Source organism: Canis lupus, chromosome 3 (genome assembly GCF_011100685.1).
Source record: "Canis lupus familiaris isolate Mischka breed German Shepherd chromosome 3, alternate assembly UU_Cfam_GSD_1.0, whole genome shotgun sequence".
Lineage (NCBI taxonomy): Eukaryota > Metazoa > Chordata > Mammalia > Carnivora > Canidae > Canis > Canis lupus.
This window is the reverse complement of record NC_049224.1, coordinates 76383772-76410934: the sequence shown is the minus strand read 5'-3', so window position 1 is coordinate 76410934 and position 27163 is coordinate 76383772. Positions and strand designations below refer to the sequence as shown.

At 35.9% G+C, this 27163-nt stretch overlaps 1 protein-coding gene across 9 annotated transcripts in view; it reads right to left on the bottom strand.

The window, feature by feature from the left end:
- Positions 1–290: 290 nt before the first annotated feature.
- ARAP2 (ArfGAP with RhoGAP domain, ankyrin repeat and PH domain 2) overlaps positions 291–27163 on the bottom strand; it is a 190719-nt gene continuing 163846 nt past the window's right edge. For 8 of the 9 annotated variants that reach the window (XM_038533515.1, XM_038533511.1, XM_038533510.1 and 5 more), the window contains 5 exons: positions 20476–20558; positions 19396–19431; positions 16941–17004; positions 9795–9929; positions 291–2529 (listed from right to left, as the gene is read on the bottom strand). In XM_038533515.1, coding sequence (XP_038389443.1) covers positions 2146–2529; positions 9795–9929; positions 16941–17004; positions 19396–19431; positions 20476–20558 — 702 coding nt within the window. In that variant the 3' untranslated portion in view covers positions 291–2145. The remainder of the gene's footprint in view (positions 2530–9794; positions 9930–16940; positions 17005–19395; positions 19432–20475; positions 20559–27163) is intronic. The other variant, XM_038533518.1, reaches the window with a different exon arrangement.

Sequence of the window (27163 nt, the reverse complement as noted above, 5' to 3'; positions counted from 1 at the left end):
TTTGAAGTATATATTCAAATGTTTAAAAAGGGAGAAGAAATGGGTAGGAAATATGAGAAAGGGAGACAGAACATGGAAGACTCCTAACTCTGGGAAATGAAATAGGGGTGGTGGAAGGGAAGGAGGGCGCAGGGTGGAGGTGACTGGGTGGTGCGCACTGAGGGGGGGCACTTGACGGGATGAGCACTGGGTGTTATTTTGTATGTTGGCAAATTAAACACCAATAAAAAATAAATTTATTATTAAAAATTTTTTTAAAAAGTCTTCTCAAAAAAAAAATAAAAAGGAAAAAAGGAAGGAAGATTCGATTTATTTTCAGAAGTTAAAATTATTTTGAAATAACAATCACATTCAAATGGACTTGTAAGACAATTTATTCAAAGTATGAGACGTCATCATTAGCCCTTATTTTACTCATGAAAAAGAAAGGGGAACAACTACCAGATTTTAAGCTCCAATTTCAAAAATATTCAGACAACACAGGTAAAAAAAAAAAACCTCCAGATACTTTTCCGGTGTCAAATATTGTCATTGCCTACTTACTTCATAAATATTATCACTTATTAGGAATAATAGCTTAAGATTTTTTTCCTAAATACCATAATTTTTGCTTTAAATGAAGGGTCCTCAGCAGTGGTACTTGTTTTATAAACTGGCCTGCAGTTTCTTTAAATCCAAATCGATTGGAATTTTTTTTAAAGAATAAATATCACACACCCATGGTAGTAAACTATAATATCACCACCAAATATAAGTAATCGGTATTTTACAATGAAGAAATTTAGAGCATTTGAGGGTATATTACTATACTATGATGGACTGACCAAAGTATGGGCCTTTGCATAATAGATCTTGAAGAAGAAACCTGAAAACTGGGGGAAAATAAGTGGCTGAAATAGAGCTTAGCTATGTAATTTTAATCAAAACTCATTAGACCTAATAAAATTCTTTAATCAATGAAAAGCGCTGTCCCTAACATGAACTGTAATTAGATAGTATTTGTCAGAGGAAAATCACTAACTCAGTGGCTGACTTTGATGTGGAAGCAGTTAAGAGAGGGCTTTGTTATTATTTATTAAGCACAAGGAGGAGACTACTTTTTTTTAAATAAAGAGACTCGATTAAATGTGAACTGGTAGCTGCCATCCGTGGGGTAAACTATCCTCCACCCTAAAATGGCCATATGTTGTACATTTCCAGTTAATTCTGACCTTGCAGAGAAACACATCACCACCTGACTTAAAATAAGAAATGAAATACAAAATAAAAATATAACAAAAGCATCAAACAAAACAATAACAAAACCCTGTGACAGTGAGTTTGTACGAAAACAAAACGTCTACAGTGACAGTGCGAACGGCGTCATGGCAGGTCCTGTGCATACACGGTCTTCAATGCAGCGGACGCTCCTTGTCGGCAGCCACCTCTGCAGAGCCGAGTGTAGTGAGTGTGTTCTGTGGCCCGTTCAGTAACACGGCAAGTGAGCGTGGCCTGTGCCGTCACTGGTGTTTGTTGGCTGAATGTGGTCTTGGGAAACAGTCACTAGGCTTTTCTCTTAACAAGCAGTTCCTTATTAGTAAGAGTCCTCCTCGTTCACTACGGATCAGGACTTCACTGACCCCCTTCGTTTCCTTGCCCCTTTTTAAAACCCCAATGTCTGATAGGCAGCCACTAAAATGATCCTTCTCCTTTCCACTTCCCTTTCTTTTCCGTAAGATGGACCCTATGTAAACCTAAAAACGTATGGTAGCTGAATATACAAGGTTTCTCAAAGTGCAAAACGTGTTACATACAGGTTCGTAGGCTTCATTTAAACAAAGCATTTTATACAGTACAGTACAGTTTGAGATTTCTGCTCATAAATTACACCATTCAACAGGCAACTGCTGCAAAAGTCTGGCTGAGTCAAAGTAACCCGATGCCTTCTTAAACATGGTCAATACAGTGGAACTGTACAAGCTTTGTTCAGACCTAAAAAAAAAAAGCGTCATCTTCTACTTATCACATTATGTACACAGATATTTTTAAAATGCTATTTAAATGCTTATGTATAGCCAGACAAATCTCACAAACCATGAATTTTACTGTTTGGTTTCTGGTTTGCACATACATACTGTACACAATATTTTTTTTTTAATTGCAAAACTAATTAATCTCCTTCGGCAAGATGTGCTCACCCTGTGAGTCTTTCGGGAAGGTTCTCGTCCGCTGCAGCACCACGCTGAGTTCTTCAATCACCCTCGATGGTAACTTACTATCAGAGTCCAAAGCAGCCCTGCCATTCCTGTCTTCCGTCTTCCTCAATGTCTTGAGGCCTTTATGGCTTTTCTGTGGCCCAGGAAGGACCTCTGCTTCTGTGTCCTCCAGACAGTTGAAACTCCGGTGTTTTCTGGTTCGAGTTCGAAGTTTCTCGTCCTTGTGCTCCAGGCAGTGGGCCACCATGGAGGCTCTCTCCTTGATGCTGCTATCCCCCAACTCCTGATCCCGCTTTTCACTGAGCTGCAGTCTTTCCAGTTCTGCCCTCGCATTCTGAAAACAAAACACAACATCTCACAGGAATGCAAGATTTGCTACAATTTAAGTTTAAAAGGCCCAAATGCCACCTAAACACTGATGCTTCTTATGTTCGTGCTTATCTCTAGGATTCGGGTTCTAACTTTGACATAACTGGTGTGTTGGAATAGACCAACCAAGAGATCAATATGGGCACCTTAGAGCTACAAAATCAACGGAGAGGCAGATTGTGGAAATCCCTTGTAACATGCATTTAATGTACAGCTTCAAAGAAGTCTCTCGGGTTAGTTATTCAGCTTGACTCTTATTTCAAACTCGCCTCTTCCAATTCATTTTGCTTGAATGTGTCATGTTCATGTATCTGTAATTCCTACAGCATCATGTCTATGGCCATGTGATTTGGGGACAGGCCCTATACTTGTACTACAGCCCCCTCATTGAGACTAACAGTACATATTAGTATGTTAAAAATGCTGAGAAGTTCTATGGCAGAGATCTGTTTAACTTCTTTTTGTTTTCTTCCACACAGTGCCTTTTAGAATCCCACAGATACATTTCTGAAAACACTGAAATATATACATAAATAGTTATGTATTAAATCCACTTTTGTACCCAGCGATTAGAGTGCACATTAATTCACTGAGCCTTTTATAAAGGTGTGCTTTCCTAACTAGGGTTCAGAAAATCTTGTGACTGGGCAATTTCTGGCATACAGAGCATCAGACTATCAAAGGGTACAACAATTAAATCAAGTGTAAAATACAAGAACAAACAACAGAGAATCAAAAGCATAGAGCAGTATGGAGCCACACAGAAAGGATGCCCAATGAACTGGACGAGGTTGGAGGTGGAGAAGAGAGAGAAGTTATTTTTCTTTTCACAAAAAGCATTAAAGAAACGTCTTCAAAATTTCCCCAGTAAAAACTGCAAAGCCTACAAAGCAAAAATCTGAAGAAGAATTTAAGAATATTGGAAGAAGATGTAATGAAAATGGTAATATAAGTATGAAATTGAGTAGCATAAACAGAAAAGATCTTCAATATAATAATGTTTGAAAGACAACACCCCATCTTGCTCTATTTCTCTCTATGGCAGTTACTTAATGTGATTATCTGAATGCCCTGCTAGAAAGACTCCACGCAAGCAGGGTTTTTGTTTGATTTGTTCACTGAAGTGTGAACCTAGTACACAGCCTACTTAGGAAATGACCATTTACTTATTAAATAGTAAATAAAGAAAGGTTTAAAATTTTTCAAATGTATAATAACACTGTTCTATTTCCCTAACTTCCATCAAATTCAGATGTGGAAATGAAACATACAAATTCAGGCTGAATACAAGTATTTTCACAAATGTATTTTATACATTTCATAACTTGGAATTTTCTGATAGAAATATCTTAGGCAAATACATTTCTTCTACCCTAAAAACTGATGAAATATTTAGTATCTAGCTTAATTCCAAAGTTTCATTTGAATATGTTAAAATACTGAGAAATTGGTGATGCTTGCATAACAATGTGAATGTCATTATTGTATATACACTTAAAAATGGTTACGATGAATAGTTTTATGTTACATTTATTTCACTACAACAAAATAACTCCTGCCTTGTAAAAAAAATGAAAAATTATTGAGAATGATGGCATAGAGATGACCAGCATAGAGATGTGACTGGGAGTTTATAAATATTAAACACATTATGTTTTACTGGGCATCTCTTACCTAGGGAAAATTAAGGAGCAATAGAGACCTTAAAAAAATTATAGTAGACACACAAAATTACATTAGTTTCACGCATACAACATAGTGATCTGATGAGTCTGTGTTATGCTATGCTTACCACAAGGGTAGCTACCCCTGTCATCCTATAGTGCTATTAGAGTATCATTTGACTACTCTATTCCCATAACCTATTTATTCCATAACTGGAAACCTGTATACCTCTCACTCCTTTTCACCCATTTTTGCCCATTCCCAACCCTCCTCCCGTCTGGCATCCTTCCCATGTTTCGTTTTTTAGATTTCACATGTAAGTGAAATCACATGGTATCTTTCTCTGACTGGTCTCATTTAGCGTAGTATCTTCTAAGTCCATTCATGTTGTCGCAAATGGCAAGATTTTATTCTTTTTTATGGCTAATATTCCATTCTATACATATATGCCACTTCTTCATCCATGTGACTTCCTATGGACATTTGGGATGCTTCTGTTGCTTTTGTAAATAATGCTACAATAAACATAGGGGTACATGTATCTTTTTGAATTAATGTTTTCTCTCTTTTTTTTTTTTAATTTTCTTAGGGTAAATACACAGTAGTGGAATTACTGGATAGTATGGTATTTCTATTTTTGAGTAACTGCCATACTGTTTTCCATAGTGGCTGTACCAATTTACATTCCCACCAATAGGGAAATGTGAATGAGGGTTTGTTTTTGTTTTTTTTTTTCCCTCCACAGCCTCACTGACACTTGTTATTTCCTGTGTGTTGGATATCAGCTTTCTGACTGGCGTAAAGTGATACATCATTGTGGGATGGCTGGGTTTTTTTTTTTTTTTATTGTGGTTTTGATTGGCATTTCCCTGATGATTAGTGATGTTGAACATCTTTTCATGTTTCTGTTAGCCATCTGTATGTCTTCTTTGGAAAAATGTCTATTCAGGTCCTCTGCCCATTTTAATCATATTCTTTGTTATTCTGGTGTTGAGTTGTAAAAGTTCTATATGTATTTTGGGTATTAACCCCTTATTGGAGATACATTTTCCAACTATGTTCTCCTATTCAGCAAGTTGCCTTATGTTGGTTTCCTTTGCTGTGCAAAAGCTTTTTACTTTGGTATAGTTCTAAGTGATTCATTTTTGCTTTTGTTTCCCTTGCTCAAGGAGATGTTCCAAAAATATGTAGCTGAGGTCAATGTCAAAGAGATTACTGTTTTATTTAGGAGATTTATGGCTCAGGTATCACATTTAAAGTCTGTAATCCATTTTAAATTTACTTTTGTATATGGTGTAAGAAAATGGTCCCATTTCATTTTTCTGTATGTAGCTGTCCAGTTTGCCTGACATGACTTATTGAAGAGATGTCTTTTTGCTGTTGGATATTCTTTTCTGCTTTGTCAAAGATTAGTTGGCCATATAGCTATGGATCCATTTCTGGGTTTTCTATTCTGTTCCATTGATTTATGTCTATTTCCCATTGATCTATGTCTATTTTTATGCCAGTACCAAGCTGTTTTGATATTATACCTTTGTGGTAGACCTTGAAACCTGGGATTGTGATACCTTCAGCTTTGTTCTTCTTTCTTAAATTGCCTTGGCTATTCAGAATCTTTCTGTGGTTCCACACAAATTTTAGAATTATTCTAGTTCTGTGGCAAGTGTTACTGGCATTTTGATAGGGATTGTATTAAATCTGTAGATTGCCTTTGGTACTAGGGGCATTTTAACAATATTTGTTCTTCCAAACCATGAGCATGGAAAATCTTTCCATTTGTTTATGTTGTCTTCAATTTCTTTCATCAATGTTTTATAGTTTTCACAGTAGAGGTCTTTCACTTCTTTAAGTTTTATTCCCAGGTTATTATATTCTTGCAATTGCAAATGCAACTGTTTTCTTAATTTCTTTCTGATATTCTGTTTAGTGTACAGAAGCAGAACGTATTTCTGCATATTAATTTTGTATCCTGCAACTTCACTGAATTCGTTTATCACTTCTAATAGTTTTTTAGTGGAGTCTTTAGGGTCCACAGTAACAGTTCTCATTATCTCTCAAGCATTAGCAGATAGACTTTGGATTTTCTTAGATGTAGAATTTAGGGGCTAAATATTCACACAGGTAATGCTGAGATTTCAAGTAAACTTTAATATTAGGCTAAGAGATTCAATCTTGTATGAAGGTGGAGAGGTGGTGGAAATGACCTCTAAGAGTAGAGAGGATGGGACAGTGTGTGGGTGGCTCAGTCAGTTAAGCATCTGACTCTTGATTTTGGCTCATGTAATGATTTCAAGATTTCAGGGTCATGAGATCGAGCCCCAATTGGGCTCTGTGCTCAACGGGGAGTCTGTCTGCTGATTTTCTCCCTCTTACCTGCTCACTCACTATCTCTCAAATAAATAAATAAAATCTTTAAAAAGGAAAAACTTGACAGGATGGGAGAGAGTGAGGTTTTGAGTAAACAACATGGTGTTCTGGGAGTGCTTTTCATGTTCTGGGGAAAGGAGGACATAGTTATGTGCTATGCTGTCTTTAAAAGTTAAGGCATTAATAATTTAGAAAGAAGGATAGATAGGTATGAAATTACAGGAGTGAGACGTAACATGGTCCAGATGATGCCAGTGGGTGTCAGAGTATGTTTAGAGAAAAGTAGTTGTTTGACTGGAAATGGCAGTGCGAAAAGTAGTCTTTCTCTCTGCAGAGAGTAGTTCCTATATCACAGCCAGAACATGGTGCAGGAACATGTTCTCAGGGCAAACCACTCACATGGCTTTAGTCTGTGCCCACATCCATTTTTCCATTATATCCAGATGTGGGCCACTGGTTATGGAGGCCTCACAATACCAGAACGTACAATGACCAACATGTGGATTATAGCAGAAATGCACTACTAAACTCACTATACTAGTTGATAATCTCTGTGTTGTATATAATCCTATCAAACTACTGCTTTAAGTGTATTATCAACAGTAAATAAACATGATTATTTGCACCATAAAGTATATTTTAAGACAGAAATAGAAATGCAAAGAAATGACCATATGCCCAATGTCACATAGTGGGAATTTGGAATGGGATGCCAACGTTGGCCTCTCTGGAAGTAATGTGCCTCTTTATGTGTTCCAGGATGGCGAGAGAAGTGTGTAATGGGTAAGAGTCTAGGTCACCATTTTGTGCTGGAACTGCATCATTCCTCTTTGCTCATTGTTTTTGTTTGGAAATAAATGATCACAAATTGTTTTCCAAGTTCCTTATTAGTATGATATCATTGAATTATCACAATAGCCCTATAAGGTAGAGCCTTTTATTATCCTTCCATGCTTACAGATAAAAAGGCTGAGCACAATGAAGTTAGGAGGCACCCAAATCAGAGATAGGATCTAGCATGTGCATTCTTGAGCACTATGTTTTGCCTCTTCATGTGTGATTTCCTTTGACAACAACTTACTTTCTCTGGCTTATTCTGCTAGCTTACTACTAATTCACTTAATTAATCTTAGAAGTCACTTTTTCCAGGAAGATTTCCTGCCTGAATGAGGTATCCTCATACAACTTTCAATAGAACCTCATGAAATGGGAAGTCATCATATGGCCAAAGCACCAAATTTACCAATCTCCTGACACCTTGTATGAAAAACAATTATTGAATATATCCATTGATGTGACTAAACATTTTTCTTATGAATATATCCTACTTTGCAATATATTTATTTAAAGATTTATTTAATTAAAGAGTGAGGGAGAAACAGAGGGAGACAGAAACCCAAGCAGACCCCTCCCTGAGCAGGGAGACCAATCTCATGACCCTGGGATCATGACTTGAGCAGAAATCAAGAGTTGGATGATAAACCAACTGCATCACAAGCCCCCTGCCCCCACTTAACAATATTTTTAGCCATTTTTCCTTTTTAAAACAAGGATCAAAAGTGATTAGTCATTTTATTAATATATTTTCTTAAATATTTACATGAATCTAATCCTATAACAGATATTTTAATGGTTCATATGAAATTTTTAATTTCTGTTTTAATGCTTTTTAACCTTCCAATGTTTTTCCAACATTGGAGCATTTAAAATTTTTCTTTGCCAAATTTGAATCACCATGTTTATAAAATTTACAAAAAAGTTAATTTAGCTAAACTACTCATAAATTTTCTAGCAATTTAATATTTTATGAATTTTTTTAAGAACCTATAACAAGTTCTTTGCAGTTTGGAGGTTACCAGTTTTCTGATCTTAAGTATGCTAAAACAGAAAAAAAAAATTTCTCTGAAATTCTGGATTTGAGATCAGCTAACAAACTACTATACTATATATTTAGTTATCATCCTAATTCTATACTGGATTCCAGTTAATGTATTTTGATTTGGTCCTAATAATTTATCTTTTGCTTTGCTCCATAACTGATCCTAAGGCAACATGAGAAAAAGCTGTGGTCCCAGCAGAGCACATCTACTCCTACGTTTGCTTCATTTGTTCAAACTCTGTTTCCTAATCAGGGCTTTTTGGAAATATGACTCTTAGAATTTTAAGATTCTAGATTAGCCGAGGAATCCATTGTTGCAGAGAAGACTTTTTTTTTTTTTTAAACCAAGAATACCTACAAGTGCAGGAGGACCAAATAGGCAACAAAGGAAACAACCATTATTTTCACTGTTTGTATCTTTTAGTGAAGAGGAATATTATACTGGAATAAATGTTCAAGGGAATATATACTTGGAAAAATATTTTTAATCTGACCACTAAATTAAAATAGTTTTAGTCTTTTAAAATAAGTTATTTCTGTTTGGAAAGACAGAGATTCAAACAGTTCACTCCCAAACCCTGAGGAAATAGTACTTTTTTAATGCTTTTCTCTTTGCTTTGAGGGGGCTCAATTAAGGCCCTGAAACACACATTAATCCCAAAGTATCTAATGAGTTTTGATGAGAACAGCTTTTCTCCTTTCCTGAATAGACTGAACTTCAAGTCAAGATTGATGCTCTGTATGTTCTCCCCTCCCCGCAAGGTGAGAAGGAAAACAAACAGCCACTTTCCTGAAAAATGCCAGGTCTTCTTTATTGATGCTCAGGGGTCATCTTGCAGTTCCTTAAATTAACTGCGACACCCCATCAGTTCCCAAACCACTGGAATTTGATTGTGTTACTAGAAAGTCTAGTTACCATGGCTCCAGACATAATCGGCCCTGGGCTCATTCTAAGGGTGTTAGAAGTGAACTCGTAAGACTAATTTGAGACTGTGATTTTTACCAGGCAGACTTCTGCATACACATTTAAAACTATCTGACTACGTGAGGGGTAAGAAAATAAGTGGTATTATGCATATTGAATTGGACGGTCAGTGACATTACTAAAATTCTATAAGAAAAATTAAAATATAAAACTTAAAGGAGGAGCACAGAGTTATTCATAATATTTTCTTGCTGGATGTGATTTTTTTACTATGCTTTCCAAAGACTACTGTTGTGCTTTTGAAGCCAAAGAAGTAATTAATGTACTTAATCATATTAAGACATAAGAAAATAAATGCTATCATTAATATAAAACAAATAAAATCCTGACCTACCTCAATATTTCTCCGGGCTAGGGTTGCACTTCTCTCATGCTGGATGGGAATTAGAGGCAAACCTCCAATTTTGGGATTTTTGGTTATAGAACGTTTTCGTTCCTTTCCAGCTGGTGGCCATATATCATTTTCATGCTGTGGAAACACAATTTCTTGTTGTTGGTGTGTTTTATTATGTGGCATATCATGTTATAGAGTCACTTGGCTCCTTTTCCATATATCCAAATCAAATGATCTGCTTTCCATGAGAATGCCATTTGTAATTATGATGTTGACTCTGGCAGCAGCATCGCTTGAGGATATAAGACTCTTAAATGAACAGAGCTTTGAGGTCTCAGTTCAATTTCTAAGTTTCAAATACATGGCTTCTGTACTACTTATCAAATCAAAAGGAGCAAAATATTTGAGGAAACTGGCAAATCTCTTTGTGGGAGAAAAATAATACACTTGTCTGTATTTCTAGGCCCTGTAATCAAAGTCACAATGCATTCATTTTCTACCTCCACCAAAGACAACTTTAATGTAAAAATAATTTGACCTCCTAGACCTCAAATCAACCTAAGGCATGGCTATCAGAAAAATTAGATTCATTTTATGACCTTTTGAAAAATGTTACTTTTTCATCTAATTGTATTCCAAAGAAATTATCTTGCACACAGTCATTTATACTGAAAATCATTGCATAACAGACTATGGCACATTTGTTCTCAAATTATTGACTACATATTCTGGTCAACTGGATAATAGATATGACTAGAGAAAAATTAATTTTGCAATGGGGAGACATTTTTACAGGTAAAAGTATAAGCCCTTGAATGATAAATCCTTCAGATATGCATATAAAAGAAAAATCTTTAAAGAATTTTCTACTCCTCAGGGTAGATTAACTTTTCAGAAGTTGGCAAAACCAAATTGATTTTCAGACAACCATCTATGAAAGAAATATAGAATACCAATTATAAAATTATAAGCTTTACAGATTTTCTGATGAAATGAGAACTTTTTGGTAAACTATATAGTTAAATGCCTATTCTTATGACAACACATTCCTGTCTTACATTACAATTAGTATTTTAATGTGTTTTATGGCAAATAATTCATTTCAGCTAGTATTTACTGTGTACACATATATAAAGGTGAGATTATACTGAGGGACATACTGCCAGACTTTGTGCTTATCAGGGTGCATAATCTCATTTAATGTATATCATATAAATATATACAGTTTTACTTAACATTTATATCTGTATATAAATACAATCTCATTTAATCTTCAGTCCTACAGCGTAGATCTTTGAGTGTATATGCATTAGATGTGCCCTTGAATTTTAGTGAAGCATTTATTTTGGTTCAGCAATCTATAATGGTAGATTGTTAAATATTTCAGAGAGAAAGTTATAAGCTTCATAATGCTTTGTTTATGTCACAGCCCCAAACTTGGTAAAAATAATTTTGATATTATATAATTGGGATGTTCTCAACATGTAAAGCTAATAGAAAACTGGCTAGCAAGGAATTCATTACCCTATGGATTATGCTTACACTTGTACTTACTGATGTATAATACATGTGCCAAATGATATTCAGAGAAATCTAAGAGCAAACAGTCTCAAATAAGTATGTCTTTTTCTGACATGATACACGATGTTGTGTATATCTGCTAATGAGTTCTTCCCAGATTGTGATCCAAGAGGTATTTTTCCAGCATACCAACACAGTATCTAGTAATACACTCTGATATTTATGGTTATTAAAAGTGACCTGAAGAGTTCTACTATATGGATCATATAGCTGAGGATCACACCCCAAAATCTTCAGTTCTATCTCTCACTTTCTATTTTTCTCACGCATCCAGCTTTGAGACATAACTGACAAAATTATAGGAAACTGAAAGTATACCATGTGATGATTTGATCTATGTATAAGCTGTGAAAGGATTCTCCCCCAACTAGTTAAGACATCTACCATCTCATTTATTTTGGTGAGCACAGGGAAGTGCAACTCTTAGCAAATTTCAGTGATAACAGTATTATCAACTATCTCAACAATGACTATGTTTTACATGAGATCCTGAAACCTTCATCTTATAGCTGAAAGTTTGTACCCTTTTACCAACCTCTCCCTATTTCCTCTACCCACCCAGCAACCACTTTTCTACTCTCTGCTTCTAGGAATTAAACTTTTATTTTTAGATTCCACATATAAACCATACTTGCAGTCTGTCTGTGTGGCTTATTTCATTCAGCATAATGCCTTCCAAGTTCATCCACATTGTCAAAAATGACAAGACTTCTTTCTTATTTAAAGGTGAATAATATTTGTGTGTGTACATGCACACATACATATTTTTATCTATTCATCCTTGGACTTAGGTCATTTGATATGACCTGAGGTCATTTACATACCTTTGCAATTGTGAATAATGCTACAAAGAACATGAGTCTGCCTCTTACTCTTTGTAACCTTGACCTCTTACTTTTCTGGCTAACAATTTAGTTTCGTTCACTTCTTTAGACTCTTTGAGACTTCCCATTTATTTTCTACCATCATTCTACTTTCCACATCTTGCCTCACTTCCTTCTCAGCCCATCTTAGACTTCATAGTCAGTAAGTATAAATATTTACAAGTCTTCTCCTCTTTCTCCTTTCATCATACTTGCTTGAAAAAGCCCTCAATCTAGCTAAATTCAATTTTACTTACTCTGAGTGCCTAAAAATTGATGAAGAAAGAAAAAAAAAAAAAGACAGTCACCCTATAGATTCATCTCACTTTAAATTTGAACTTAAAGTTCAAGTAAGCACTCAGCAGTAAGTTGAAGTTCAACTATATATATATATATAGGGCAACTAGCTAAAGATTATTTCTCATTTGTTCTCCACCCCTACCATTCCAATAGCTCTCCCTAGCTCACTGATGATGAGCTCACTGATTTCATTTTAAAAATTACTATTAATCACTGAAGAATTTCATTTTTCCCCTCCATGAAATATACCACTCTCCCTGCATCTTATAGTCATAGAAGTGAGGCTCCCTTTTCTTGCCAGTATTTACTGTTAATTTTTTCCAGTCATAAGTGCTCAGTGGGCTACAATATACAGTCAATAATAATGTGTGGCGCTCTGTTGTACAATGATTTTTTTCAGCAATGATGACCAAATGTGCACTTGTTCACATTGCATCATGTCTGCTCAGGGCTTCTTCTGGTTTAATAATTACTTTCCGCTGGTTTAATACTTTCCTCAATAAAATAGATAAAAACAGAGAGGGAGGCAAACTATAAGAAATTCTTAACTATAGGGGCATCTGGGTGGCTCAGTGTTGACTATCTACCTTTGGCTCAGATTGTGATCTGGGGCTCCCGGATCAAGTTCTGCATCAGGCTCACCACAGGAAGCCTGCTTCTCCCTAGCCTATGTCTCTACCTCTCTACATCTCTCATGAATAAATAAAATCTTTAAAGGAAAAAACCCTCTTAACTATAGAAAACCAATTGAAAGTTGATGGAGGATTGAGGTGGGGGTGCATAAAACAGGTGACGGGCATTAAGCAGGGCACTTATGATGAGCATTGGGTGTTGTATGTAAGTAATAAATCACTACATTCTCCTGAAACCAAGGCTATACTATATGTTAACTAACTAAATAAAAAGTTGTGGGATGCCTGGGTGGCTCATCCGCCTTTGGCTTAGGGTGTGATCCTGCATTCCCAGGATCGAGTCTCACATTGGGCTCCTTGCACAGAGCCTGCTTCTCCTCCCTCTGCCTGTGTCTCTGCCTCTCCTCTTGTGTCTCTCATAAATAAATAAAATCTTAAAAAAATAAAAATAAAAACTTAGAAGAAAAAAAAAAAGCCCAGTTCCAATAATCCCACACCAAAAATCACTTTCCTCTATCAATTTTTTTCCAATAACTGAATTTTCTCCATTAGCACATGTGCAAAGTATATGCCCTCCCATCTTAAATAAATTGAAACCCCAAAACCTACCTTGACCTTCTCTTTCTAGTCACACAGCCTCCTTTATGTGCATAGCAAATTCCTTGCCTGGATTTTCTATACTGGTCATCTGTTTTTCCTCCCTCTCAACCCTTTTTATTTCTTTTCCTGATTTTCTTTTTTTCTTTCTCTTCTGCTTGACGTTTAAAGTTTGCAATGCCCCAGGGCTTATTCTTCTGTCCTTTTCTCTCTGTCTCCCTACATCGTATACTCATTTCGTTTTATTCTGAGATCTCCCCTAAATCCAGGGCTTTCAATGCAAACTGAATGTTGACTTCCCCCAAATTGACACTTCATCCCCAAATCTTCACCTTAGTTTTTTAAAGTTTATTTTTATTTATTTATTTAAATAATCTCTATACCTAACATGGGGCTTGAACTCACAACTCTGTGATCAAAAGTCACATGTCCTTCCAAATGAGCCAGCCAGGAACCCTTTGGATGTATAGATCAAAAACTCAATCAATCTGCTATTCAACATACTTATTTGTATGTCTAATGGCATCTCCAATTTCATATGGTCAAAAGAGAGCTCTCAATTTTCTTTGCATCTCTGATCTTATCACTTCTATTTGCCAGTTGCCCGAGGCTAAAAAAACCCTATGTCTCTTACTTGACTTTTACCCCTTCTCTCAAACTGCTGTAGCCAATCAATTTGTAAGTTTTATTGGCTCCATTTTCAACTGTTCTTGAATCTTAATATCTCAATCTGTCCACTTTACCACCTTGGTCGGAGCTGCCATCTTCCACACAGTTGTTCTTTCTGCCTCCATCTTGGATCTCCAACAGCATGCCCTCAACGAACTAAATTATTATTTCTTCAGTTAATATAAAAGAGGTAAAATCCTTCTCTTGTTTCCCAAACTTTTAAACTGGAAGTGTATTATCTGCCTACTGCCTTCCTGATCTTTTCTATCTTTCCACACACAGCCCTTCATGATGTTCATGGAACAAAGGTTAAGACCACATCTCAGGACCCTGTACTTGCTGGGCCCTAATGATTTGCTCCCTAAGTTCAGTCAGGTCTCAGCACACCTGACAGCTTTTCAGAAGGCATTTTCCTGAGAAACTTTCCTAGTTACTGTTCTTCCTTACCTCATTCACACTCACTCATTTTTTCTCTTATTTTTTTTTTTTTTAAGATTTTATTTATTCATGAGAGACACATAGAGAGAGAGAGGCAGAGACATATAGGCAGAGGGAGAAGCAGGCTCCATGCAGGGAGCCTGATACAGGACTCAATCCTGGGATTCTGGGATCACGCCCTGGGCCGAAGGCAGACGCTAAGTAAGCCACCCAGGCGTCCCTTTTTCTTACTTTATTATTTTATTAAACTAATATCCATTTGAAATTTTGTCAAATTATTTATGTTCTCTCTCCCCTTTCTTATATTAGAAATACTGAGCATGTACTTTGTAAATGGCACTGGGTTCTCTGGTGCAGGTATACACATAGGTCTTGTAGGCAAGACTGAGGGAGCCCTTCTTTTAATGGAGCTTACATTTTAGTAGGAGAAGCAGGCATAAAAAATCTAATTACACAATGCTTTCTAATTAGAAATACAACTGAAGTACAGAATGTTAAGGTTTCCTGTAGCTTGAAGACCTCACTGGTCTGAAGATCAAGGAGAATTTCTCTGAGAATGTGACACATTAGTGGGAATCTAGAGGACTTCTGAATCAGGGGTGAAGCTGGGTTTGGATATTAGAAAAGTATTCTGTATACCCTAAAGAAGCCTAGTAAGGAGCACTTACTGTGTGTGTGTCAACAGGTATAGAGCATTTGCTAGTTTCCTGTCTATCTCCCTATGGAGGTGAGCCATTACATCCTTAAATCCAAGAAGACCTTTGTGTTTATCTTAATCCAAAGAAGTGGAATGAGCAGATGAAAAGTAATTGGGCTGAATCTCTAGGGCCAGGACGATGAAGGATAGGTGAGACAGGGAGAAATAAGTTGGCCATGAGAGCAACCTCTGCTTTCTGGCTATTTCTATTTAGACCCTGATTTTCAACCACAGAGTCTAGTGACTTCAATTTTAAAAACAAAACAAATCAGTGTAGTTGTACCACAGACACTATGGCTTTGGCTCTATAGTTCCAATTTAACTGAAACATTTCAAATCTAGTTTGCTTTCTTTTTAAGGACTTAAATATCTAAATTTCTGAAGTCACAATTAAGAGGAAAAGTCTCTTAAAAAGTTAAGCCTTTCTGCTTATGTGTTTTCAGGTAGTAGCAGGCACATCAGGCTGAGAAGAGCAGTGTTTATTAACCACTGGAAAGGTTAATAAATTAAATGAACAGAGAAAATGGTTTTCAAAACAAGTAAGGGCCAGATTTAGGGGTGAATTAACTTCCCACTTATAAGAAAAACAGGGAAGTACGTCCTCAGTAATAAAGAGTGGCAACTTAATCGTTACCAGTGAATTTCAATGCTCTTGTGGGAAGCATTGCTGGGAATTCAGCCAGACAAGGTGTGTGTGTGGGGGAACAATCCTGTTAATGAGACTATTTAACCCTTCCCCCAAAGACAACAGTCTTCCTATAGGGAGGAGATGAAATGGGGAATTGAGTATAGGCATTAGCTTCTGTCCCCCCCTGGGTTTAAACCACTAACTAAATGCATGGTGCTGGGCAAGTGTCAGAATCTTTGTTACCATTATTCCCTCATCTATGAGCAACATCATGCATGGTCTGTTGTTGCAAAGAATATGAGTTAACTCTTCTGAAGAATCCAGCACACAATGAGTATTAAAGGAATGTAGGTTCCTGTCCTTGTTTTTGGAAAGGCTAGGGTGGGGGAAGTGTGGGAGTAGGCGGCCATAGGGAGAACAGGAAGGGAAACAGTACACTTTTCTAAATGAAGATGAATGTGGGACTCTAGTAAAACAAGCTCCTCTTTCTTATACTATCATCTTGAAGCAGTACACCGCTCGTAAGGTAGAGTTGCTGGAGTGCCAAGAAAGGAGCCTCAAAAAAGAGAGTGAACTCTCTTTCAAAGAGTGATGGATAAATTCGGATTCTCATATATTTAAAAAATATATAAACTGGAAAATAAAAGAACACATATAAAACTCTTATTAAAGATTATTTGTAAATCACACGTTTTCTGTAAGTGGTTATACTTTGCTAGAGAGCTGAAACAGAGATCATACCTGGGCAATGAAGACATTGGCCATCCACTCCATCTGAGTTTGTAGACTATCACAACAAATGTGCCTGTAAAACAAGGTTTATAAAATACATAATTCAAAAAGATAGAACTGTTCTCCAGTGTATTTGTTTGGTTATTAAGTGATCACAAACTTCTTTGAATATTTCCTGATTTATGACTTAATGCAAACAAAACAGGAGTATTTCAGTATAAGTTGCTTCAGGCTTCTGTTAAATGTACAAGATCAAAAATAATAGTAATATATGATAGTTTAAACACAATATAGCTACAGGTTTCGGTAACTGCTAAAAAAGGACCAGCAATATTTTTGTATAGGCAGAAAGGCCATGGTCATTTACTTTATTCAGGTACATGGTGTTAAACAGCTTTTTCCCCAGAAACTCTGAGCCTAAGAAGAAAAACGTGCACATTTTCTTAAGAGTAGGCTTAGACAGTCTCCATCATTAGGATTATAAACATTAATACCCACAAGACTTGTGAAAAATGAACTAAATGAAAAACTACTACCTCATGTTCAATAACACTGATTCAGTAACCTTTTATTGAAAACCTACATAAAACAGAGATCTTGCCTTCAAGGTTCACATAGTCTATTAGAGGAGCTAGGCATGTAAACAAATAAATTATAACACAGTGAGAAAAAGAGAAAGTAAAGTTGAACACAAATACAGAAAGAGCACACTTGGGGATGCACTAAAGGAGTCTTATAAAAGGAAAATTCTGTAAGTGATGTTAAAATGACATGGCCACTTCAAGATAATTTTTCATATATAAATATTATGCTAATATTTATATATAATATATATATATTATATAATACAATGTTATATATTGATATATATTATTCCTCTTTGAAAAATAATTTGTAAAAGTATTAAAATGAAATTTGTAAAACATTTTTGCTTCATTCATTAGATTCTCATAAAGACTACCTTTCTATTACCATGTCCAAAAAAAATCCTCTTTTTTTTTTAAATTTTTATTTATTTATGATAGTCACAGAGAGAGAGAGAGAGAGAGGCAGAGACACAGGCAGAGGGAGAAGCAGGCTCCATGCACCGGGAGCCTGATGTGGGATTCGATCCCGGGTCTCCAGGATCGCGCCCTGGGCCAAAGGCAGGCGCCAAACCGCTGCGCCACCCAGGGATCCCCAAAAAAATCCTCTTTATAATTATGTACTCGTGTGCAAAATACTACCAATGCCAAGAAAAAATAAGTAATGATTAGAGATAAAAGTTATCTGATAAGACTTTTGGGGCATCTGAGCTGTAGTTTGAAAGAAGAATGACATGGAGTCTATCACATCAGCAGGAAGAGGATGGCTGTAGCACAGAGTATGGAAGAAGATTAAGTAAAGGGATTACATACATTAGACATGTAGAGATGAAGGAGCAAGGAATCTACGGTGAATTAAAGACAGATTACTATTTTATCATTAGGTTGAAAAAGGGGGGAGGAGGAACTCATGGGACATAAAGCTGATGATGGAGCCTCATATTTAAAGGGCCTTGCATGCTGTGCCAACAATCTTCTATTTTATCCTGTAGAAGAGCTTTAATGCAGGAAAGAAACACAATGCATTTTAGAAAGCCCCTTTGGTGGCTTGGTAGAGAATATTCTAGAAAACAAAAGTAAAATTAGAGGCATGAAGAGCACTTAGGATGACTGGAATATTCCACACAGATGAATGAACACATGGCCTCATCAGACAGACAATTAAGAGGCAGATCTAGTATGGTTTAGTGGTTGGTTAGACATAGCTAGGGTGGGAGAAGGGGACACAGTACAATATTGAGGGAGACTGGCTAAATCCTGTGACATTAATGGGAAAAAACTTACATATTTGGAAAGAAAAGGTTTGAAGCCAAGATTTTTTTTTATTCCAAGTTTTTTTATACCAAGATTTTTTTTAATTTTTATTTATTTATGATAGTCACAGAGAGAGAGAGAGAGAGAGAGAGAGAGAGAGAGAGAGGCAGAGACACAGGCAGAGGGAGAAGCAGGCTCCATGCACCGGGAGCCCGACGTAGGATTCGATCCCGGGTCTACAGGATCGTGCCCTGGGCCAAAGGCAGGTGCCAAACCGCACCACCCAGGGATCCCCCAAGATTTTTTTTAATACCGCGTTTTGGTTATTTATCCTTTATATAAAACTGAATTCTGTCTGCCTATCCCATAAAAGCTGAGATTCCACACTCACATAACTAAGGAGAAATCAGACATAGTTTCTCTTAAGAAGCACTAGCAACTAGGATTCATGGGATTGAAATGGACATAAACCTTGAAGCAAATTTTTCTTCTTCTCAAAGTATTAAAAAAAATTAGCTTCACTTAGGTGAAACATTTCCTGTTGGTAGATATATCTGCCAATAACATTATTTGTTTACTGAGGTTATCAATATATCAAATCCAAAAATGACCAGCTATTAACTTACCAGTGATGTTTTTCAGAATACGCCGTCAATCCCCAACTAAATCACATGGGAAAAAAACACAGACATATATACATTTAAAAAACGAAATTGTTTAAGACTGAAAACAGGGTTAGGTATTAAACTGTGATTATCACACAGAACAGATACCCACAAGCAATGAGTCAATGGTTATGACTGATCTAAGGTTGAATGATAAATGAGGGGTTCAGCTACAAATTTAAATATGCTCAAGGGAGAGAGGGAAGGGGTCTTATGATGTCATGGGAAAGTGTGGGAAATCTCTCAGAAGATACTCTTGGCTGAGAAAGGATAGATATCTGGGAAAATGGCCAAAACAAGATATATACCTTGTTACTGATATTGTGGGAAATAAAGAATGTGTCAACAGCAACACAGGTATATGTGTTGAGTTTACAAATTGTGCATATAGGGAAAGAGATAAAATTTTCAGTAACAGAAACCCAGAGTATGTTCATTAAAATGTTTTGTAAGTATTCATGCAAATATTAATTGCAAATATTAATTAGCTAATCAAGTTAATTTGTGATAAGAAAGTATGGCATAAACTACCTGCTGGCAAGATTCAAATATTGAAGAGGAAGGCAATGTATAAGAGGAGTCCACTTCCTCTCAGCTATGCTGCAGGTTTACTAACGAATTTGGCAAAATGAAAAGGGCAAATTACACAGCCAGGCATCAAGAGGCTGTTTTCCAGTGTGTAGAATTGCCTAGGACATTCCTTATGTTCCCAGGTTGTGAGACCGATCAAGGAATGGAATGCAGAGAAAAATCCATGCATTTTTTTCAGTAGACCGGTCCTTATGGGGATTTCTTGCTTTACACAGCAGAGACCAAGAAGTTTGATTTTAGTAGAAGTTTGACATCATGCTTTTTTATCTGCCTACACAAGTTCTCACAATCTTCAACAGGTCCCCTGCCATGTCTGTGGCAACTTAAAGATTTTGTCTATAGCTTAATTTATAAAAAGCTTGATTAATGCCTCTGACCTCCAAATCCTTAAATAGACACAGATTCCTAAAACTTTTACTTTTTCAAAAACCTTCCCCTTTCAAACTTTACCTTGTTGGAGGCTTCATTTTCTTTTTCACTCCAAGATAAAACTTCATTGAAGCAAGAGAAAACATTTTGTCATATTTACTACTCTGTAAGGAAAAAAAATAATTTGTAATTAAATAGACTTCATAAATATCTTTATATTTCTCTTGAGTAATAATGACTGGGCTTTGAATTGTTTATTTCTTCAATGTTTTATGGATATTATACCAAGTTCTCAGCACATGAAGACTGTTCTGATTACAATGTTATACATTTAAGTAGAAAATTTTGGATATACATGCATATTTATGTATGTGTGTACATGTATACATAAACACAATATTTTTTTATTCAAGACACCTAGGACCAGATATATATCAGAATTGATAATTTTTCATTTTTTTCATAATTTAAAAATAGAATAATATACAATACCATGTAATTCCACCAGCGTTGTCTGAGGCAGCACCCTGTATTCATATAACTAAGGAAACTACTTTCATGTTAATGGTTTTGCTACCAAATGTATTATGATTTTCTGTACTTTTGGATTTTAGAATGATGGAAAACATACTATGAACCTTTGTGAGTACATATTGATCTCAAGTATTCATATTAATATCATTTTTCACAAATAATTCATAAAAGTAGACTATTAAAAAATTTACATCTGCTCTGGACCCATTATCTATTCTCTATACACATCTTAACATATTTATCTATAACTAATATGTGTTTAAAATACTGGAACATAGGTCATGAGGCAAAACCTGAATCATTATACTCTAATTTCACAACTTTCATCAAACCACACATTTTGTTATTTATCCTTGGATAAACTGAAATAATTTTATAAAGATAATAGCCTTGGAAATGATTATTACCACATGCTTTCTCTCCTAAAAATTCTGAAGGAAATATATATTTCAAAGTGTTAGGAATATAGCATTTATTATTAAGAACAAGGGGTTTGGGATCATGGAAACCTAGGTGCAAATCTGGCTTGCTACTTAGTTTGTGACTTCACATTACTTTTCTCTGCTCTTCTTGTTATTAAACACAGATAATAAAAATACTGAGTACCTCGGAGGGTTATTATTATATATGTGCTGCCGAAGCGAGCACTCAGAGGGTTATTATTAGGTAAGGGGGCATCTGGGCACTTCAGTTTGTTAAGCACCTGAATTCGGCTCCCAGGTCATGATCACGGGGTCCTTGGATCACGCCCCACGTCAGGCTCACTGATTAACAGGGAGTCTGTATGTCACTCCGCCCCTCTACCCTGCTCATTCTCTCTCTCAAAAAAATAAATAAATAAATAAATAAAATCTTAAAAAAAAAAAAAAGGCTGAGTAAGGAAAGGGGTACTAATAGAATTATTCTACAGATTAAATGAGAAAAATGTCTATCAAGCATTTAGTCCAGTAATCAGCATGTAGTAAGTGTGCAATAAATTACAGCTGTTATTAGGAACTTAGAACACATTGCTTCAGAGACGCAGTGATACAGACACGTTGTTAGAATCCTAGGACAGGATGCAAAAGCTCACTTAGCAAATATTGGCTGAAATTCAGTACTAAGTACATTTAGCTGAAATTAGTACTAGTTCTATATGAGTTAAACTATGACTCTGAAGTCTTTTTTTCATGAAAGCAGTTGTATTTAAAAAGTAAAGGATGGAAATACGTTTATAAAATTAAAAATTGCCTTTCACAGAGAAAAAAAGGTTAAGAGAATACAGAGAAAATAAAAAGGTAAAAGTAAGGGAAGCAGATGATCAAGAATAATGCTTGGGTGACCAGTGCTCTATGGCATTGATGAAGCCTGGAGTGTACACGGGGAATTTACTCCTAGTCACTATGATCAATGTTTGCTATTATCAGGGTAGATAATTTAAAATAGTTTGGATATTTTTTCTCTTATGACTATATTTCTAGAAATGGAATCACTGGACTAAAGGCTAGAAACGTGTTTCAGATTTTGGGGGGTGTCTAGGTGGCTTGGTTAGTTGAGCACTGACTCTTGATTTTGGCTCAGGTTCTGATCTTGGGGTCATGGGATCGAGCCCTGCCTTGGGCTCCATCCTCAGCATGGTGTCTGCTTGTTCCATGCCCTCTGCCCCTCCCCCCACTCATACTCTCATTCCCTCTCAATAAAAGCTTAAAAAATAAATAAGATTTTGGCCAAACTGATAGTGTGCATTTACTTACAATTAAACATACACTCATGTATTCATTAGTAATTTTCACTTTTGATTTGGTCAACAATTTGTCTTTTTGTTTTTTTTTTTAATTTGTCTTGTTTGAATTAGTTTTATCTATATCAAACTGCCTTGTCCTTTTAAATGAAATATTCTACACAAATTGCTGTTTGCCTTAATTTTGCTGTTTACTTTTATTATTTTTATGAAGTCATACTGATCTTTTCTTTTGAACTTTATCTCTTAAACTTTAAAGGATTCTCACATAGCTGACAAATACCGAATTGTGTGGCCATGTAATTTGAAGGGTTGCACTTTCTAGAGTTTTACTTCTGTCAATCTGGAGTATATATTTTATTTACAGTAAAGATGAGAATTTTTAAATTGAAATTTTTAACAATTATTCCAGCCCTAGTTAATAAACAAACTCTTCTTTAGTCATGCATTTATAATGGCATATTTACCAAAAGTAAATCTTAATATACAATTAGGTCTTTTACCTTACTTAAGGGTAGCACAGCTATCTCTGTTCATTTTCATGCCAGGATCATATTATCTTGGCTATTTCAGCTTTATTGTATAGCATGACAGTTGGATGGAAAATACTATGCAATTATTTTTTTTTTTTTTTAAGAGAGAAAAAGAGAGCGCAAGCAGGGGGAGCAGCAGAGGGAGAGGGAGAAGCAGGGTCCCTGCTGACTAGGGAGTCCAATGTAGGACTCAATCCGAGGATCCAGGGATCATGACCCAAGCCAAAGGCAGATGCTTCACTGACTGGGCTACCCAGGAGCCCCTATTTTATTTTTTATGCCCCAAAATGTTTGCACGTATTCTTATCTGTTTACACTTGGAGGCACATCATTTTTGCCAGATTCTAAAAATAATTCCTTTGGAATTTTGAAAAGAATTACATCAGACCTATAAATAAACATTAGTAGACTTGACATAAATTTTATTTCTCTCAGTGAAGTTCTGTAGTTTCCTTCATAAAGCCTCTACTTCTAATGTTAAGGTCATTTTCTGGTAGTTTATGTTTTGTCTTTTATCCCAACTGAGGACTGGTTTGGGGGTACTGTTTTTGTAGTGTGCTACTTTACTGAATGTTAATTAGCACTGAAGTCTAATATAGAAGAGCAAGCTAGCTTTGTAAGGCAGGACATATTCCATGTAGGAGAGACTCAAAGCAAGGAGAACTTAGGAACGTGTACAGGTGTGGAGCCTCCTGGCCACACCTGTGAGATACTACATGAGACAGCAGCTGAGGTGAATGTCCATCTGCGTAGTTGAGACTGCTATTCCCTTGGACTCAGTCCGGACTGAGGCAGCCAGGTAAGGTGAGAGGCAGGAGTTCCAGCAGTGTGGGTAAAATGGGATTTGCATGGTTCAGAATGAGAGAAGCACTGCTGAAGCGGGTAGTCTTCAATCTTAACAGGACATCAGTAAGTCCGGGACTGCCTACGTCGTCAAGTGCTTTTGGCAGTGGATTGTCTGAAGTCCTACAACAGATTCTCAAGCCACTCCTGACATGCAAGCTCATGACTTTATACCATATCCTGTCCAAAAAGAATGCTAATGACAGAATTTGAGAGGAAATCCACAACAGTGGAAAGCAAGCTTTTTTTAGTTTGTCTTTAAATTGAATATGCATGAAGTGGAACTCTAAGGATACTAATGGAAGTTCTATAAAAAGAAACCTCATTTGGCAAGATAACTTTACTGTTGGTTTATTACAATTCTCTCCTGTGGTATGTATATTTTCTGGAGAATTGCTTTGAAAAGTTCAAAATACTGGACTGTTTGGGAAGTCTCTAACATGTTACTTCAGGCACTATAATTTAAAATAAAGTTTTTTAACTTAGCCAATTAAATTAGCGTGCTTAAAAAATTATTCTTGCTACTAAAAGGAGTTTGCTTATTAGTGCATGCAACTAATGACCCCTCCCTTACTCACTTGGTTTTTTCACATCATTAACAGTATAATGGTAATATTCTTTGAAACTTCTCACCTTTTATGTAAATCAAGTCTGAAAACATTTTAATTAACATTTTCTGTGCAGGGAAAACTCAAAACAAAATATATCTTCCCCTGTGTATTACCCTAATTTGTTGTTAATGAGCATTCATAAATTATCTCTAATTAACACACAGTCTTTTTAAATACACTTTTCAATTTATAATTTCCACTTCCTTCTTAGCAAATCATTTTCTAAGTATAGACAAATATACATATATTAATGGTAACTGTCAAAACCAGAGGCAAATGTTTATTCAAATAAGTTAGGAGATTTTCACTATTGCTTATTTACTGTAAGATAATTGGAAATGTTAACATTACCAATGACTCGACCATCAATATTAAAAGGGACAGAGCAGCAACATGAAAAAATAACCAGCCACATAAAGTCATATGTTGAAAATAATGGTGGTTTAAGGAAAACTGTAAATCGAGACTCCTCTGCTTGCCTAAATGTGCAAATTAAAGTATCAGTTGCATTATTCTGACAGATGTGCAAATACAGCTTTTAAGCACAATAATTATAACCCCATCCTCTGAAGTCACTGTTACAAAAACAAAATTTGTCCTTAAAGAGCACTGTCTTTTTGACAAATAGTGTATCTCACTTACATGTGGAATCTAAAAAAGTCGAAATCATAGCAGAAAATAGAATGGTTGTTGTCAGGGATGGGGGAAATGGAGAGATGCTGGTCAAAGGGTTTAAAATTTCAGTTATGCAGAATAGATATCCTGGAGATCTAACGCACACCATGGTGACTACTGTTAATACTGTACAACATACTTGAAATTTGCTAAGAGAGTACATCTTAAATGTTCTCACCACACACCACACACACACACACACACACACACACACACACACACACAGCCAACAGATAACTATGTGAGGTAATGGATATGTTCATTAGCTTGATTGCAATAATCATTTCACAATGTGTACATGCATCAAAACATCACCTTGTACAATGTAAATACATACAATTTTTTGTCAATTATATCTCGGGCTGGGAAAAAGAAGTATTTCAAACTCCAAAATAAGAAAAAAAAAGACAACCACTCTTTTAGACAAACTCATATACACACTGTCACTATATGAATTATCTTAGATTAAACAGGATGTTGCTTTCAAAAAGATATAAATTCTTAAAACATGTTCTGTTAAAGGGTATGAGATTCTTTATCTCACAAAATCAATCTGTCTGAAAAAAAAATCACTTGTCTACGAACAAGCTCCTTGTGGCAGATTTTTAAATTTATATCAGCTTGGGGGGAAATACTATAAAAAACTGAATTTACATGGATTATAATATTTGGTATTGCTTAAAGGAAAAAGACTTAACCACCATGTTAAAATAATGCAAAATTATTATTTGTTTAGTAAGTCCCTGATTGGAGCCTTTGGAGTCCGACACTTGGGAATGAACACTCTGTTGCTTACTGGCTATGGGATATTGGGCAAGTAATGTAACATCTTGGTAAGTTCCATTTCTCCATCGGTAAAGTGGGAGAATTGTATAGTACTAATTTCACATAGTTATGATAAAGGTAAAACGAGATAATACAAGTGAAATGTATAGAACTCTACTTTTTATAAAGCAACCAGCTGAATCTTGAATGCTAATTGCTGCCATTATGACTCCACTGCCTTTACTATGACTAACCACTAGTTTCTAGTGACCTTCTGTTGCTACACGATACAAGTGTTGGTTCCTTAATGGGACTAAAAAGTTCAGGTTCATGTTTAAATATGCTAAGTAGATATCCAACTACAAAATTGGCCCTTAACCAACATATTATGTATATAGAAGGGCAAGGATTAAGAAAATCAGTCTAAAGAAGATTGAAGAAAACCAAAGAAAATTTAATCAGATTCGGTTCTAGATGGCTAGGATAATCAGCTGTGACGTCCTGAATTTACTTCATGTACACAAATCTCAAGTTCATGAACCTTAAAATCTGATGTGTTCAGTTCACACAATCCCTAATTCTTCTGTGCCTTACTTCTGCAAACTCCACTCTTCCTCCACTAGAAAAACGGAAGAATGATAACAAATAATAACCATTTGATACCTATACAGACTTCCTGCTGGGTCTTTCAGATGGAATAATAAGATAGGAGTTCCAGTACAATATTTAATACAGCTCTGAATTGATGAGGGCTGCAGAATCAGTGCTGTTTTGTTAGCCCCCCTGCCTGGACAGTCCACTGTCCTAATCAAAAGAGGAATGCTGCTCAGATTTATTTATGCCCACGTGGAGGCCTCACTGCTGGAGGAACATATAGGGAAAGCGGTCAAAGCATGTGGGGAGCTCAACAGAAGCCATAACAAAATGAGACCACAGAACTTTGGAAAGCTGCCTAGGAATCCTTTCTTCATAACATATTCACAGATGTTACTAGTCTGGTTTGTCTTTATACATCTCCACAACACATCACAGTGAAGCACCACACACTTAAAGTATGCGAGCAATGTTTACCCCAGTGAGTCTTGTAA